Raw genomic sequence first — 14,555 nt, forward strand, 5'->3', positions numbered from 1 at the left:
AGGGAAAGATATAATGCTTACTTTTTAGATTAATTGCCATGGCTGAAGTTGAAGAGATCAGAAAAATGTAAGCTGGCTGAAGAAATGGGTTGAACTTAAAGCTGTCTCTATGTCCAAACAAGAGAAACCCTGTTTCTCCCAATGAGGAAGGATCATTGTTAAATAATCATCAGGTTACAAGATCACCAACATATAATGCCATGTTATGTGTTTGTATATGTAACAAAGAGTATCATACATGTATTTATTTCAGTGTGTGACTTTATTCATCTATGAAGCGTATATTGTAAGAGCTACAAGACACCAAGTTATTATCTTAGGTGGATGGTAGTCAAGTGACTAGAGCTACAGAAGAGGATGTGAGAGAGAGAAGTGTCTGAATTGTGAAATTAAGAGAGAAATTTTGGTAAAACTCAACCAGTGCAACCCCAGGTTTCCTCTCAAACATAATATCCAAATCCTGTACCCAGAGGGAAAAGCCAGGGTGGAGCAGGGTGGGGCTGACAGCTGTTCAGTGACGCAATACATTGAGCGTGACACGCTACATCAAACGGCTGCTCGGCCCAGCAGCTCGGCCGCCCGGCCCTGCAGCTTGGCCTCGGCCCTGCAGCTTGGCTGCTCGGCCCTGCAGTTCGGCCGCTTGCCCGCTCGGCCTCTCGGCCCTGCAGCTCAGCCTTGGCCCTGCAGCTCGGCCGCTTGGCCTCTCGGCCCTGCAGCTCGGCCGCTTGGCCTTGGCATTGCAGCTCGGCCTGTCGGCCCTGCAGCTCGGCCACTTGGCCCTGCAGCTCGGCCGCTCGGCCTCGGCCCTGCAGCTCGGCTGCTCAGCCCTGCAGTTCGGCCGCTTGGCCCTGCAGCTCGGCCGCTCGGCCCTGCAGCTCGGCCGCTCGGCCACTCGGGCCCTTGGCTCTGCAGCTCTGCAGAAGAGAAATTTCACTGTGAGCTGGTTGAATTTGTTGCTCTTTGAGATCCTCAGTAATTATTTTCAAGGATGGTAGGAATCCTTATGACATAACCCCCCCTACACTGCGATAAAATTTGAGAAAAATTATGTAATAAAAAGGAAACATTAACATTTTGAAACAATAAATGGTTAATAGCTATGCAACTTGCATTTTTGTGCAATCAAAATGTTACAATTGTTGGTGTTCAAGAGAAAATACTTTAAAAAATGCCAATTCATTCTAAATGCTATTGCAAGCCAGAATAAACAGCATTTGCTATGCAGTTATATAGGCAATAGTTGGAATTACACAAGTAACCAAGGTTTTATTATTAACATGTATTTTTTCTCATTTCTTTAGACTCACAGTATTTGTAGTAAACCCCTCTGTAAATAATTGCATTCTGTGTTTTATGAACTGAAAGTACAAGTCCCGAGGATGAGCTTGGGCATTTACTGAGGGCTTCAGTACGACCCCATTGCCCCATCTGCCCCCACCCCAAGCCTTAGGGGTGGAGGAAATTCACCTGGCATGAATAAGAGCAAGCAGAAGACTTTGAAAGCAGGAACAGCACAGGGCATCAACCACACATGAAAGCCCCAGGCAAACCTCTTTCTTCCAAGTGCTGTCTCTAGCAGAAGACATGTAGAGCTACAGTTTGGGGCTTCACCTCACAAGAGAGGAGCCTCTGGGAAGCTTTTCAATGGCTGCAACACTGATCTTGGAGTTGTTCTGTGTCAAAGCTGAAACCTGAGGGATTAAGATCCTAGTTGTCCCATCCTAATTTATCAGGGAATTTTTACCTTTGATTACTCTCATGAGTAAGTGGCTCCTTACAGTTACTGGCTGTTTCAAGCAGAGCCTTCAGGACCAGATGGTCTATGCCAAAAGCCTCTGCCAGGGCACAATATCTCCTACTGCCTTTTCACCACTCCTGGCCAACAAACATCTCCAAAAACACCAGGCAAGGAATACCCTTCCTCAGTACAGTCTAACTGATACATAAAGCCAGAACAGCTGAATTAGGCTTTGACATTTGCCTATTTTAAATCTAATAAATGATATTTACTATACCAATGAATCTGAAACAGAACACCACATACTTTACTTAATCATAAGTAACAGTACATAAACCTCATACCAGCTGCTTTTTGCTTTGTGTAGATTATGGCAGAGGTACTCTTCAGTCTGTATCATAGAAGTAAAGCATTTTACTGTTCCTGGAAAACGGTTTAGATTTTTTTGCCTCAACTGTTCTCCTTTCCCTTTCCAAAGCCCTCGCTTCCCCCCAGGTGCAAACTTCCTCTGCTTTGAAACTTTCCACCTACGGACTGGACTAGATGCAATTATTTCCTGAAATATTTAATCCAGCAGTGTTAACTTTGGCCAGTTGAAGTAAATATAAGTGAGTGAGGATGAAATAGTAAAAATTTAACTCTGGTCCCTGAAGCCAAATGCCCACTGCCATGCCAGCAGGCAGGAGACAGAGACACAGAAGCCTGTGATGACAAAGACACATCACACACTGGACAACCAGCCCCTAGCCAGAGATGACTGGCTTCCTATCAGATCTGGTAAGTTCTTGGTGGGGTATTTACTTCTGTGACATTTTTGTATGCTAGCAGTGTTTCAAATAAAACAAAATCAGTATCTCAGTACAAAACAACAAGGCTCCTATTCATTAAAAGCATCTTGGAAGTGGTTCTGCCCACCATTTTGAGGTATTACAGATGTTTGCACTTCATATGCTCTGCCATCCATCTTTTTCATATTTTTATTGATACGTTAGTGTTTCCTAAATGTTTTCATTTACTGGAAAATATTTGCTTACCTTCAAACATCATTTGCTTTGCCTACCTGCTGAAAAGAGCGTTTTGTTAAATATATCACTAATTATTTAGTGCAAGAGCTGGCAGGCAGAGGTTTTGAAAGGCGGGGAACAGGACTGGATGTTGGCAGCTGTGGCATCTTGACATGGATGTTTGTGGGAGCCTACAGCATTTATATTCAGGCTATGGCTGAGTCTTGAACCCTCACACATCAGTGAGGCACCTCCAATTAGGACAAAGCCTCTTTGAGAAAGAGTGCTCAGCCTAACCTCTCATCCAGGAAAGGCTGTCAATTTTGTGTTCATTCACGGCATATTCACTATGTCCTGCTGCAAAGGCTGCTGCAGAGTAAACCTAAGTGCAGTGCTGGTTGTGTATTTTCAGATCTGTAATCATTCAGAAAAAAAATCGGAAAAAAAATCAAAGTGGGATGCCTGTTCTGAAAGCTCCCAAGAGATTAAGATGACCACGCTGCTTGAGACAGGCAGGTCAGGGGCAAGAGTTCAGAACTGATGATGGTAATAGAGGTAATAATAGTAACTGATGACGGTAAAGAACTAGAAACGACACTTTCCTCCTACAGCACATCTTGACCAGAAGGACACTTCTGTCCCCAAACCTTTCCCTGCTGTTCCCTCCTCTCCATCCAGGTAGAAAACCGTGGATTTCCAAGGGCTGCCATAGTGATAGGAATCTGAGTGGAAAAATGTGCTATAAGCAACACCAGTCTGGTTTTTTTCCCCATTTCAGTATTCTTTTTAAAATTTTTAGCTGCTGTTGGTGATTTCAGGAAGCTTTACCACAAAACTTGAGTTGAGGGCTCACTGCCCACTATTCAAGGGCCTGCACAGCAGCTGCTCTCTCAGATAAGATAGAAAAGGTCTGGGTACAGAGGGCCTGGTCACTACTGTGGGCAGACGTGAGCTGCAGGTAGCCTGGCCACTGTCCAGATAGCAAAGTAAGACCTCCCTCCCCAAAACCACTCTCACATGTTTTAGCCCTGGAGTGTGGAATGACCTTCAGCTTGCTACTCTGTTGACTAATTATCGAGAAGGGGAGGGAAATGTAATGGTTTCCATAGCTAAAGGCTGCATTTCCTTGAGTCGGATGTAGGGAAATCACAGGAGGATGTACACTTCACACCAGGGCAAGCAGAGGGAACGTGCCTATCTGCAAATCCCTTGAACAAATGAGACAGTTCTAGAGAATGAAAGACATATTCCCGGAACAGCCTGATGTTGCTACAAGCTTAAAAAGATGTTGTTCTACCTCTGCAGGTACAGTACCGGGGGCTCTTTCAAATTATCGCTGTCCTGGGGATTGGTGGAACATTCCAAATTTGCTTTCAAATTTCTACAATCACCTACATGTCTCAGGTAGGCAAAGATGCACATGGCACACTGGTTAATGGTGGCACTGAGTCTACATTCCTGCTTGAGGCTGCTCCTCTCTGGCAGTCAGCAAGGGTTTAATCACAGTATTCTCCTCTCACAATTCTTTCCCATTACTATGCTATCATGTAAAGCAGAACATGTAAAAGTGTTGAAAACAGAAGAAAAGAGAGAGACCTGCAAGCTGTTGTTTATAGAACTGTTCCTCTGAAGATGCACACTGACTAGGGTGGCATCTGTCTTCCCTATAAACCTACAGCACATGTGCCTACTTCAGTAGTCTCATTTGACGCTATTCTTCACTGCAAGTCCATGCCTAAGTTCCTCAGATTTCAAGTGCAAAAAAACCAAAGAATGAACTCCTTTTAATGGCAAAATGAACACACCATACTCTATTATACTATGTCTATTAGCTAATGCACTCTTTTAGAGTCTTTATGAAATAGCGACTTTAGCTGAAGCAACAAAATTATGTTCTAAATGTAATAAAATACATGCACTGGAGTCACAGTTATTGTTAATGAAAATTCTTTTTTCTGCCTCAGCATGTTAAGGCTTTCATTAATGAAACTTCGCTGGAGCGATACGGCTACCCCATCCATCAGGACAACCTCTTGTTCCTATGGTCTATCACCGTGTCCATCTTTGGTATAGGAGGTCTCTTGGGCTCTTCAGGAAGTAGATACCTGACTGTCAAGTATGGCAAGTACGTACGGTTAAAGACAGTTTGCCAACCGAATCTTAGGTTAAGGAAATGACAGTTGAGGCTTTAAATGTGAGACAGACTTTTAGGCTTAGTCATGGCTGTAATACAGCCAGCTTGGCAGTGCTGTCAAGAGATTTTGCTGCTTCTTGCCCTTGTCCTGTGGCACAGTCTAATCAACTGTGCTGCCAGCCTGTCACACCAGATGCAGTGACTCAGGTTGGGTTAGTCTAAGGAGGAAAGGCAGCCCCCCCCGGCTGAAGACAGAATGGATTACTTGGAGGTGCTACTCAAAATGTATCATCAGCACTGAGATGCTCCTAAGTGCTACACCGATGTGTTTCATTATGGATTTTCAAGTGCAGAAAAGCTTTAAGACTTTTCTTCGCTACAAAACCCAGAAGTGTTCCCAAACTCACAGGTCTAGCCATGTGCCAAGGCACACTGCGAGTCCAGAGTATCCAGTGCCAAGAGTGTGGAAGGGCTCATTTTGCCCTGGACCACATAGGTATAATTTCACAAAGCGAGCAAGACAATTTCACCCAAGACATCCTACATGCCAGGAGCTTAAGTGCCATTTCCCTTCTGATTTACAAAAATGTTTTTTACTTTCTTGCACTTACAGAAAGAAATGTCTCCTTTGCAACAATCTGCTCATGGTAGCGGCAGCATCCATCATGGGATGCAGTAAAATAGCCCAGTCCTTTGAGATGATTCTAATTGGACGCTTCATGTGTGGAATAAGTGCAGGTAAGTGATTTCTCCCACAGGTCAGCAGGCTCTCCCAAAATTTTCCATCTTTATTCAAAGTAAATAATAATCCTCCGCTAAGAAAATAAAATATTAAAGTCAGTCATCCCTTGTCAAAAGATCTTCTATAACACCCAGCAATAAAGAGCATCATTACTACTAATTTTGCTGATACCAAATGAAATTCAGCTTTGCCAAATCATAAATATTCAGAGCTGTCAGGAATGTTTTGATACAACATGAAACAGGTTTTTTTTCTGATGGAAAAATATGTATAATATTATCTTAATTTTGGTTAACCGTACTGGAAATTATATGTTATATGGTTTAAAGCTAGTATTCTCATAAGGCTCCAGAGAAGCAGGCTGTTCAAGGCCATGGCCATTTAATTTTGACTAATTTTCAGGAATGTTTGACGTATTTCAGGAATGTTCTACAAGGGCATTCAACCTGCTTCAAAGCAGTAAGTCCTTGGGATTAGTACAAAGAGCTGGACATAGTCAAGCAAAATCACTCCTGGCAGGTAGACCACATGCAGCAAAAACATCCTGTGCTGGTATCAATATGCCTTGTATTTGTCTTCTACACAAGAAGTTGCTTTCCCATTCAGTTTGAATATTCACAGGGACGCCTATTTTAACTTATTTCATTAGAAATTAATGTCTATTCTTCAGGTAACCAGATTTTGTACATTGCTTCTCTGACATACAGTTGTATTGACGAATTACAGTTGTATTTTGAGCACTACTCACCCACAGGGGCCCTGCTATGGTCTAGAACCTGTACCATGCCTCATGCAAAGACCTAATTTTTGTTAAAGAGATTGCATATCTACATTGCTTTGCTATCACAGAAAGCCAGGAGAAGAACATGTTGCTTTCAAAACAGATAAAAGGGGCCGTGACCACCATATCAAAAAAAATCTCTTGTTCCCAGACTAGTTTTCAGCATGTCTGAGTTATTAAGCACTTCACATATAGCTGGAAACATCAACTCTGCCTGAAATAATAAAAAATATTGCTGGACAGTGGAAAAGAAATACTTGTGTCTCCCCCTAAATCATGGACAAATCAGCACTGAATATAGCACTGCATATTTTAATCTGCTATGGATCTACCGCACAGGTCTTCTATAGCATTATGTCAGAAAAGGTTGAGATTATGTGGGTTAACTACAAGCATATTAAATATTACTACAGGGTGTTTAGTTATTCAGCGCTTGCATACTCTGTGTCCCTTAAGATATGCTAAGGCTCAAAAGAGATACTATGATGAGGCTACACCTATATCCCAAAGGGAAAACTGTACATTTCTTAAGATCGGGAAAGTGCACTATGAAAAGAGGACCAAACACTGTTGTAGAAAGGGTTAGAAAATCTAGTACTGAAGAATCTCATATGTGGATTGAGGTATGAGAAACAAGTCGGTGTACGAGGCGGTTATATTCTGTAATGCTTAATTATTTACATGCAATTTTATTTCCAATGGTTATGAATGCCTTCTTTCTTCTCTCCCATAATTCTCTCCTCACCCCAAGGTCTTTGTGTTCCTCTACATCATCAATACGTTGGAGAAATTTCCCCTAGGAAGCTACTTGGATTTGCAAACTCTACCTCCTCTTTCTTTTGGTCACTGGGAAAAGCCGTAGGGCAAATTTCAGGACAAAGGTATAATACAATTGATTTCCCACCCAATACATTTCTGGCCCCCTCTACATTTTGCTTCTTCCTCTGCTTTTCCATCCATTCCTTTCTTTCCTCTAAACCAAGGCAATGAACTTTTATTCTACACACATGTTTTATCCCTGCCAGGGAGCTGCTGGGCAGCCAGTCCCTGTGGCCCATGCTGATGGCCTCCTGTGGACTTCCAGCACTGGTCCAGCTGGTCACTCTGCCCTTCTTCCCTGAGTCCCCACCATATCTCCTCATGCATAAAGGAGACCAGGAAGGCTGCAAAAGAGGTAATTGAAGGCTCCAGGTTCCTGTTCCTCACTTGACTTTCACTTGTTTTGCGATGTTTGCTCTCCCCATATGGAAAAAAAATAAAGAGGACAAAGTTTCTCCCCGCTCATTTCCAAGATGACACTGTGAATACCTAAGTATATTTCTGCTGTAGTCCCCACGTAGAACATGAAACTACTTCTCTCTACAGTTCTGTATTACAAAACCTTTCGCATTCAGCTGACACCACCTGCGCTGTCAGTCTGATGATAAACGATAAATGGCTGTTTGCACTGCAGGGCTCCACAGGGCACCCCTTAGCTCTGGTTGTTGGCTGTGTACCCTGCTCACACCCTGAGAGAAGGAGGAAGGGAGAAAAGTAGGACCCGTGGGCAGGGAAGGAGTCATTGTGCACGCCACTAGGCCCCTCTGTCAGAGCAGGTCCCTCTGTGCCGGAGGGGACCAGGGCTCTGGAACACCCTATAGGACATCTCTGCCTCACACCACAGCCCCATCCCATGCATGCTGTGCTGCCAGACACGTGCATCACCTACTCAACCAAATCTTTAGGCAACAAACAACAGGGACAAATTAACATTGCAGGTCTCACTCTCCTTGTCCTCCACAGCCATAAGGCAGCTTTGGGGTGAAGGCCATCACCAAGCAGAGATTGATGACATCATGAAAGAGAAGGCAACAATGAAAAACACCAAGATCTTGAGTGTCCTGGAGCTAATAAAAGAACAAGACTCCCGTTGGCAGCTGTACATGATAGTTATTCTGACCGCCACAGTTCAGCTATGTGGCATCAATGCAGTTGAGTGTATTTCCCCCTTAAGCCTCAAACCACTTATTGACAACCTTAAAGGAGACATCATGGCTCCCAGGAGTTCTCTCCATTTTTCTCAGGCTTCTCAGGCCACAACTTGCTGTCTGCCAGTCCTCCTACAGGGCAGCAGCAGCAGTCTGCAAAGATCAGCCGGGCTCTTCACGTGACATCCTTTTGCCCAGCTCTTGGTCCTTGCTGGAGTTACCTTCCTTGGTAGTCAGGCTTATTTAACAGGCATTTTTGGAAGCTGTTACAAGGCCCCAGAACCCACTCTTACAAATGAGCTCACCCTATATTGGCAAAATCTGCAGCGTAGTTTTATGCTACTGCTCCCTTCCACTGCTACTATTTGCCCACCGGCTCTTATCATCCCAAGATATTGGGATGGCAGTATGCTCACTGTACCTTTCAAGCTAATCAATGAGCATGCTCGCTGTCCTGGCAGCTTCCACAGTCTTCCCCCTCTTCCTCACAGCAGCATTTTTCTGGGATCGTTTTAAAGCCACATCTTTGCAATTGCCTGCATGATTCTTCTACCTCTAACATCATGATGCAGCAACGTCTGTAAAAGAAATACACGGCTGAGTCTAACACAGCTTAAACTGGAATCTTTACCATCTCAGCATATCTCCAAACAGTAACAGAGATACTTGAAAAGATGCTTGTTTCACCCCCTCATGACTCCATAACCCATGCTCTTCTTTCTTGAGAATATTCTACAATCATATTTTTGGATGGGCTCCGGAAGTGACAATATACCTGGCTGCTTCTGAAAGCACCTAAATCAGGACTCTGCAAACTTAATTACATTGCAGCAGCTGGAGGTCCTTTTATCCCAGCATTTTATCTTTTACCAAATTATTTAATTAATAACATTTTATAACGTTTTTGTCTGCCAATAAAGTGAATACTACCAAAAAGAGTGCAGAATTCCAGCTCACTCCAAAGCTGAGCTGCATGCTCCTTGGTTAGCAGCTCCTATCCAGGGCAGTGTCACACAGGTATGGGTAAGAAATCAATTATCTTCTTCTCACTGTTTAATGGGTTTTTTTCCAGATTTATTTTTATACTTTTGAAGTCCTCCAGGCAGCTGGCTTTGACGAAAGAATGATCTCCTATATGACCCTCTGTGTTGGACTCTCTGAACTCATAGCTACTGTAGTCTGTGTAAGTCACATTACTACGGGAATGGGTCACAGTTTGCTCTTCTGGCACCGATACCAGTGTGATTTCTGTCCTTCAGAGCTCCATCATTGAGCGACTGGGCAGGAAAGTGCTCCTAAGAGGAGGCTATTGGATCATGGGTTCACTGCTAGCTGGTATCACCGTGACTCTCTCCCTTCAGGTAAGGAAACTCTTCTCATGGCAGATCTTTCCATTATCCATTTTATTTCTAACCTCTGCTCACAGGCAGGATCATGCTACTGAGAAAGGAAAGTGAGGCTTAGAAGTGCCAAAATAACTTCTGTGTTAACAGCTTACCTTCTGGGAGGGGAATATCCTGAAGCTCAAGCTTGTCTATACGTAGGATTAAACCCTTTCTCAGCAAGTACTCTCTTGTACTCCTGCCTTCCTTTCAGCATAATCCCATGAGCTCGGCAAGGAGCACAGAAAACACTGAGACACTAGCACTGATTCCTGATTTCATCAGACTGCAGGATGAAACACTGGCCAGCCTAGATCAAAAGATGGTCCTAGGAAAATGGCCCATTCTATTCATGCGGTTTTTAACAAGTAACAATAAAAAGCCAGACTCTTTGCATCAGTTAAGTTGAAATTTAACTTTGCTGCCAAAGATACTGGGAACGCACGTATCTGTTCGCAGACTGGAGACCAGTTCACCTCTATAACACTGTCTCATTGCTGTAGCTTCTTCAGAAGCAAGTCTCCTGGGTTACCAGTATTCATCCAAGAGCTACTCTATAGGTACTACTGTAAAATTAGCCTTGAAGCAAGGTGGCAGCAGACTTCCAGTTTTGCTTCATTCATGAAGGATCTCAAACATAGGAGACAGAAATCTTTTTCCCTAAAGCATCGAGTCTCGTATCTTCTTGACTAAGATCCAGGAAAGCTCCTTCTCAGTACCAGTTATTGAACCTATCACTTAACAAAAGTGAAGAAAGATACGATTTGGCTTTCCCATATCTCTAAGGGTTGGGGGAAGCACCGTGGGGTCAAGAAGAAAGGAGGACAGGGTGGAAAAGTGCTGTTCAGACTTCCTTTGATTGAAGTCTTCCCAGCTTGACAGCTGCTAGCAAACCTGCTTCTCTGCTCACCTAACAAAAACCTCACTGTTCCATCCACAGGAAAAAGCACGTACATTTCTCTGCCAGTTCCCCCATGCTGTATATTTTCTCTTGAGGTGACAGCGTTGGAAAACAAGCAGCATTTCTCACCTATGGTTGTCAACAGATTTCACCCAGAAGTTTGTTATGTTTTTTTTTTTTTTCCCAGGACTGGTATTTCTGGATGCCATACCGCAGCCTTTGTCTCATTATCTTGTTTGCAGTTGTCTTTGGAGTTGGGCCAGGTGAGTACTTCATTCAAAAGAAATAAAGGAATCGAGTCATGTGAGCTTATTGATACAGCTAGGAAAATATTGCATAAATTGCCTAACATTTAGCATAAGTAAATTCATTTAACTTACTCTTGTAGTCATTTAAACATTGTGGGTCCAATCATTGGCCAGAAACTTCAATGCCATCAGGTTTGGGCTTTGCTAACAAGAGGAAAGGAAGAGAGCAAAAAGTACTCACTGGAAAAATACAGCAAAAAGAGAGCAAAAGCAGATGGGTAAAAGATTTTTTTTTAAAATACTAAGAAAAAAGAAAGCAAAAGAAAAGCAGGAGTTCTTTTAAATTCAGTGTTGTATAATGTTACATGTTATCCCACATAGATAGCAGTGCAGAAGACCGACTTTGGAGTAATTCTTTTCCTAGCATATACTACCTGCTCCTTTTAAAATTTTTTTTTAAAGCCTATTAATTTTTAAAATATTTGCCTTCCCATATGGCAGGGCTGAATTATTTTCCTAACTCAAAGCTGTTGAAGCCCCGTGACTTCAAAACATAACTGAAATGCCGAGGAAGTGAAGCCGGGAAGATCACTCATTGGTGATCTAGCAGTATCACGCTGGGAATTTTTGTTAGCAATAATAATTGTTATTCCACCCTTACACAGTTTCTTTCATGAGATGTCAGACTTTCTCACTACTTAATTCTTGAATCTCCCCAATAAATGTATTTGAATAATTTACCAGTTTAATAAGCTGATGTCTAGCAGTTTATAAGATGCCACAAACATTTTCTTTTCTAAAAAACAGTGACATACTCAAGTCTTCTGAATGCTAGTCTGTGATAGGAGGATCTATTTGCTGACTGTGTAATGGTGACGCTCAATCCAAATGTTCGAATCAAACACATCAACAAGGGCTAGTTCTTCTTCTTCTTTTCTTTCAGCTGGTGCCACAGTTTCCATTAGGATTGAAATTTTCAAGCTCTCATGCAGACCAGCCGCCTTTGTGATCAGCGCAGTTCTCAGCTGGCTGGGCGTCTTTGTGATCGGAATGACTTTCCCATTCATTGTGGTGAGTGACTTTCCCTGGGACACTTCCCCAGGGTACTAAGCTCGAGTCAGCCGTGGGAGCAGGAAGAAGAGCAGCGGGAGATGACAATGCCATGTCAGTCTAGAGTGGCCTTGGCACCCGCTCTCCCAAGTCCACTTTTGCAGCTGAAGGGCCCTGATTTGCCCGAGATACTTATTCAGACTGAAATATTTGTCAAAGGTCAAAATGCAAAGAACTCCTTATCAAATTTAAAGTACTTTGGGACCCAAATACAAAAACTGTGCCAAGAAAGTGACAAAAGAAAAGATACGCTCATCTTGCTCTCTTTCTCGCTTTGCTCTTCCCTGCAGGAAAGACTCAAGCACTTCTGCTTCCTCATCTTCATGGGGGTACTTTTCACTTCAGGGATAATTATCCACCTGTTCCTTCCAGAAACAAAAGGGAAATCAATCGTGGAAATCACGGAAGAATTCAGTAAGCTAAACTTTAAAAAGAAGCATGTTCCAGGAACTCCAAATCATGTCACCGAGGATTATACCTTCTGCACCAGGCTTTGACCCGCCGTTAGGGGGAGTCAGGCTTTCTTAAAAGGAAAGAAAAAAAGACATTAGTCTTTTTCTGACTAGCAAGTCAGTCCAAATGGACTGTCAGCTTTCATATCTGTCACTTACAAGGTTCCCATTTTGCCAAACCAGCACCTTTCCCAGGCACTCCACTCTGGGCAGCTTAGAAAAGGGATGATGGCTGATATTAACTGGATAGACTCATGTGAATCATGAGCATTTTGGCTCACTTGCTGATATGTAAATCTCTTCTATAACAGAGCAACTAATACAAACTGAAACTATATGTAGAATTTATAAACACTCTGCTGACAACAGAGAAAAGGGAACACCTGTGATCCTCTCTCTCTCTCTCTGTGATTTCTGAGTGTGTTTTTACAACCCTGAAACAAGAATAGTGAAGTTCTTGGCTTGCTATCTCTGCCTAGTGTTCAATCCATAACAGATTAAAGAAAAAAGTGGAATAGGAGAGAAATTCGTTCTTTCTCTAGACTCGACCGAATAATCAAACCTTGCTGGGTTCCCATGCGTAACGCCATGTTGTCCTTCTGTTGTATCTAGTTCGACAGACTTCAGCCCTTTTGGATTGAAGTTTTTCCATGTCCGCAGCCCTCCTTGGTTTGACTTAAATGTAATTTTTTGCTAAAAAATTCCGCCATTTGAGTCTAAGCTCAGACTTCTTCGTGATAAAGTATGGGGAAACAATTCATATACAACTCATTCTCAAGGAACAGTGTCTTTCAGTGGCAATAGAGCTAAAGGACTCATGGGTGGAATCCAGACACCATAAAACACAAGCACCTAGAGTACTTTTAGATACTCTGTGCTATCTTGCCCATCACCATCATCATCTCGAGTCTGTAGCTACTTTTCCAGGATCAGAGTTCCCTCAGACATCTCATGGGCTATGAATCCCACTGCAACTTAGCTGCTACTTTCCTTTGTGTGACTTTTGGCTGCCTGGACCCAGTTTACCCCAGAAGAACCGCCCCAGACTGGAACTCCTGGCTGTAACAGAATACCTGTTGCTTTACAGTTTCTCCTAAAATCATCTGTACAGTACCTCGCTGTATGTACAGCACACTGTGAGCAAAAGCTCGGTCATGTCCTCCAGCTCTTGGATACATGCAGGGCTCCTGCCTAGAGTGTATTTCTCTGTCATGACTAAGAAGCGATCACATATCTTTGTATGTCAGGGATGTGTAATCAGTACAGCCTCTTCAGTTACTGTTCACTGCAAGTGAACAATACCGATACCGATTGACAGCTGTAGAGAGGACTGTAAATATTTTACGCCTTGAATATTTTGTCAGACTCATTTACAGTAAAAGTGGGAAATGTAATTCTAACATAAGGAACTTCTAAGGCATTCATTTAAGCATTTCCAACAACAATTTATGGTTTAATTTACAGTCTCTCATAGGAGTTTTGCCAATTTTTACAAGCATGTAGCGTGCACAAAGATAAGGAAACAAAGTGAGACAATATGTTAAAACGTATCCTATGCAAGTTTTCTAACTTCCAGATTTAGTGTGATATACCATTCCCAGTGATCTAGGTTGTAGGAATGGACGCAATATAGTTTTCTACACTGATCTATAATCAACACCTGTGCTTGAGTTCGCATACTGCAGGCTTTCGAACTGTGAATGATCTTCAAGGCAATCTGATACTGAGTTCCTAATTCTTCTTCCTGCTATACATAGTTAAAGGTAAAAAGAGTTTGTGAGCCTTATAGGATGGTGTGATCTTGTAAAGTACCACAGGGATTAATTTCACCAGAAACTTTTTTTGAAATACGCAAACTCACGGGACTTTTCTTTTCTCTAGAAAGTGTCTCATTTTCTGCATGTTTCCCTCTATTAATGAGAGGCTCACGCAGTCCTAGTAGCAAAGCAACACTATTAGCAAGAACATGAAAAAAGCTAAGGCTCGCAGTGGAGCACAGTATATAAAAAATCTAAACTCTAGACTTGCACAGTAAAATAAGTGTTTTTATCTCTGATATTGCTTTGACTGGCACGGTTACTTCAACTCAAATAAGG

At 42.6% G+C, this 14,555-nt stretch overlaps 1 protein-coding gene across 1 annotated transcript; it reads left to right on the forward strand.

The window, feature by feature from the left end:
* The first annotated feature begins 2,491 nt into the window (after window positions 1-2,491).
* On the forward strand, window positions 2,492-13,046 carry LOC142416976 (solute carrier family 2, facilitated glucose transporter member 11-like). Its single transcript, XM_075517195.1, has 12 exons — window positions 2,492-2,515; window positions 4,048-4,146; window positions 4,707-4,867; window positions 5,490-5,614; window positions 7,151-7,280; window positions 7,425-7,573; window positions 8,182-8,369; window positions 9,439-9,549; window positions 9,626-9,727; window positions 10,837-10,912; window positions 11,841-11,968; window positions 12,298-13,046. Exons 1-12 carry the CDS (start codon window positions 2,492-2,494, stop codon window positions 12,502-12,504), a joined length of 1,500 nt encoding a protein of 499 aa, XP_075373310.1. The 3' UTR covers window positions 12,505-13,046.
* The last annotated feature ends 1,509 nt before the right edge of the window (window positions 13,047-14,555 follow it).

Source organism: Mycteria americana, chromosome 14 (genome assembly GCF_035582795.1).
Source record: "Mycteria americana isolate JAX WOST 10 ecotype Jacksonville Zoo and Gardens chromosome 14, USCA_MyAme_1.0, whole genome shotgun sequence".
NCBI classification, from domain to species: domain Eukaryota; kingdom Metazoa; phylum Chordata; class Aves; order Ciconiiformes; family Ciconiidae; genus Mycteria; species Mycteria americana.

Coding starts and splice junctions, on each gene's coding strand:
- LOC142416976 (XM_075517195.1), top strand. CDS start 2,492: ATGACTGGCTTCCTATCAGATCTG. Junction 5,615..7,150: donor CATGTGTGGAATAAGTGCAG/GTAAGTGATTTC, acceptor CCTCACCCCAAG/GTCTTTGTGTTCCTCTACAT. Junction 7,281..7,424: donor GGGCAAATTTCAGGACAAAG/GTATAATACAAT, acceptor TATCCCTGCCAG/GGAGCTGCTGGGCAGCCAGT.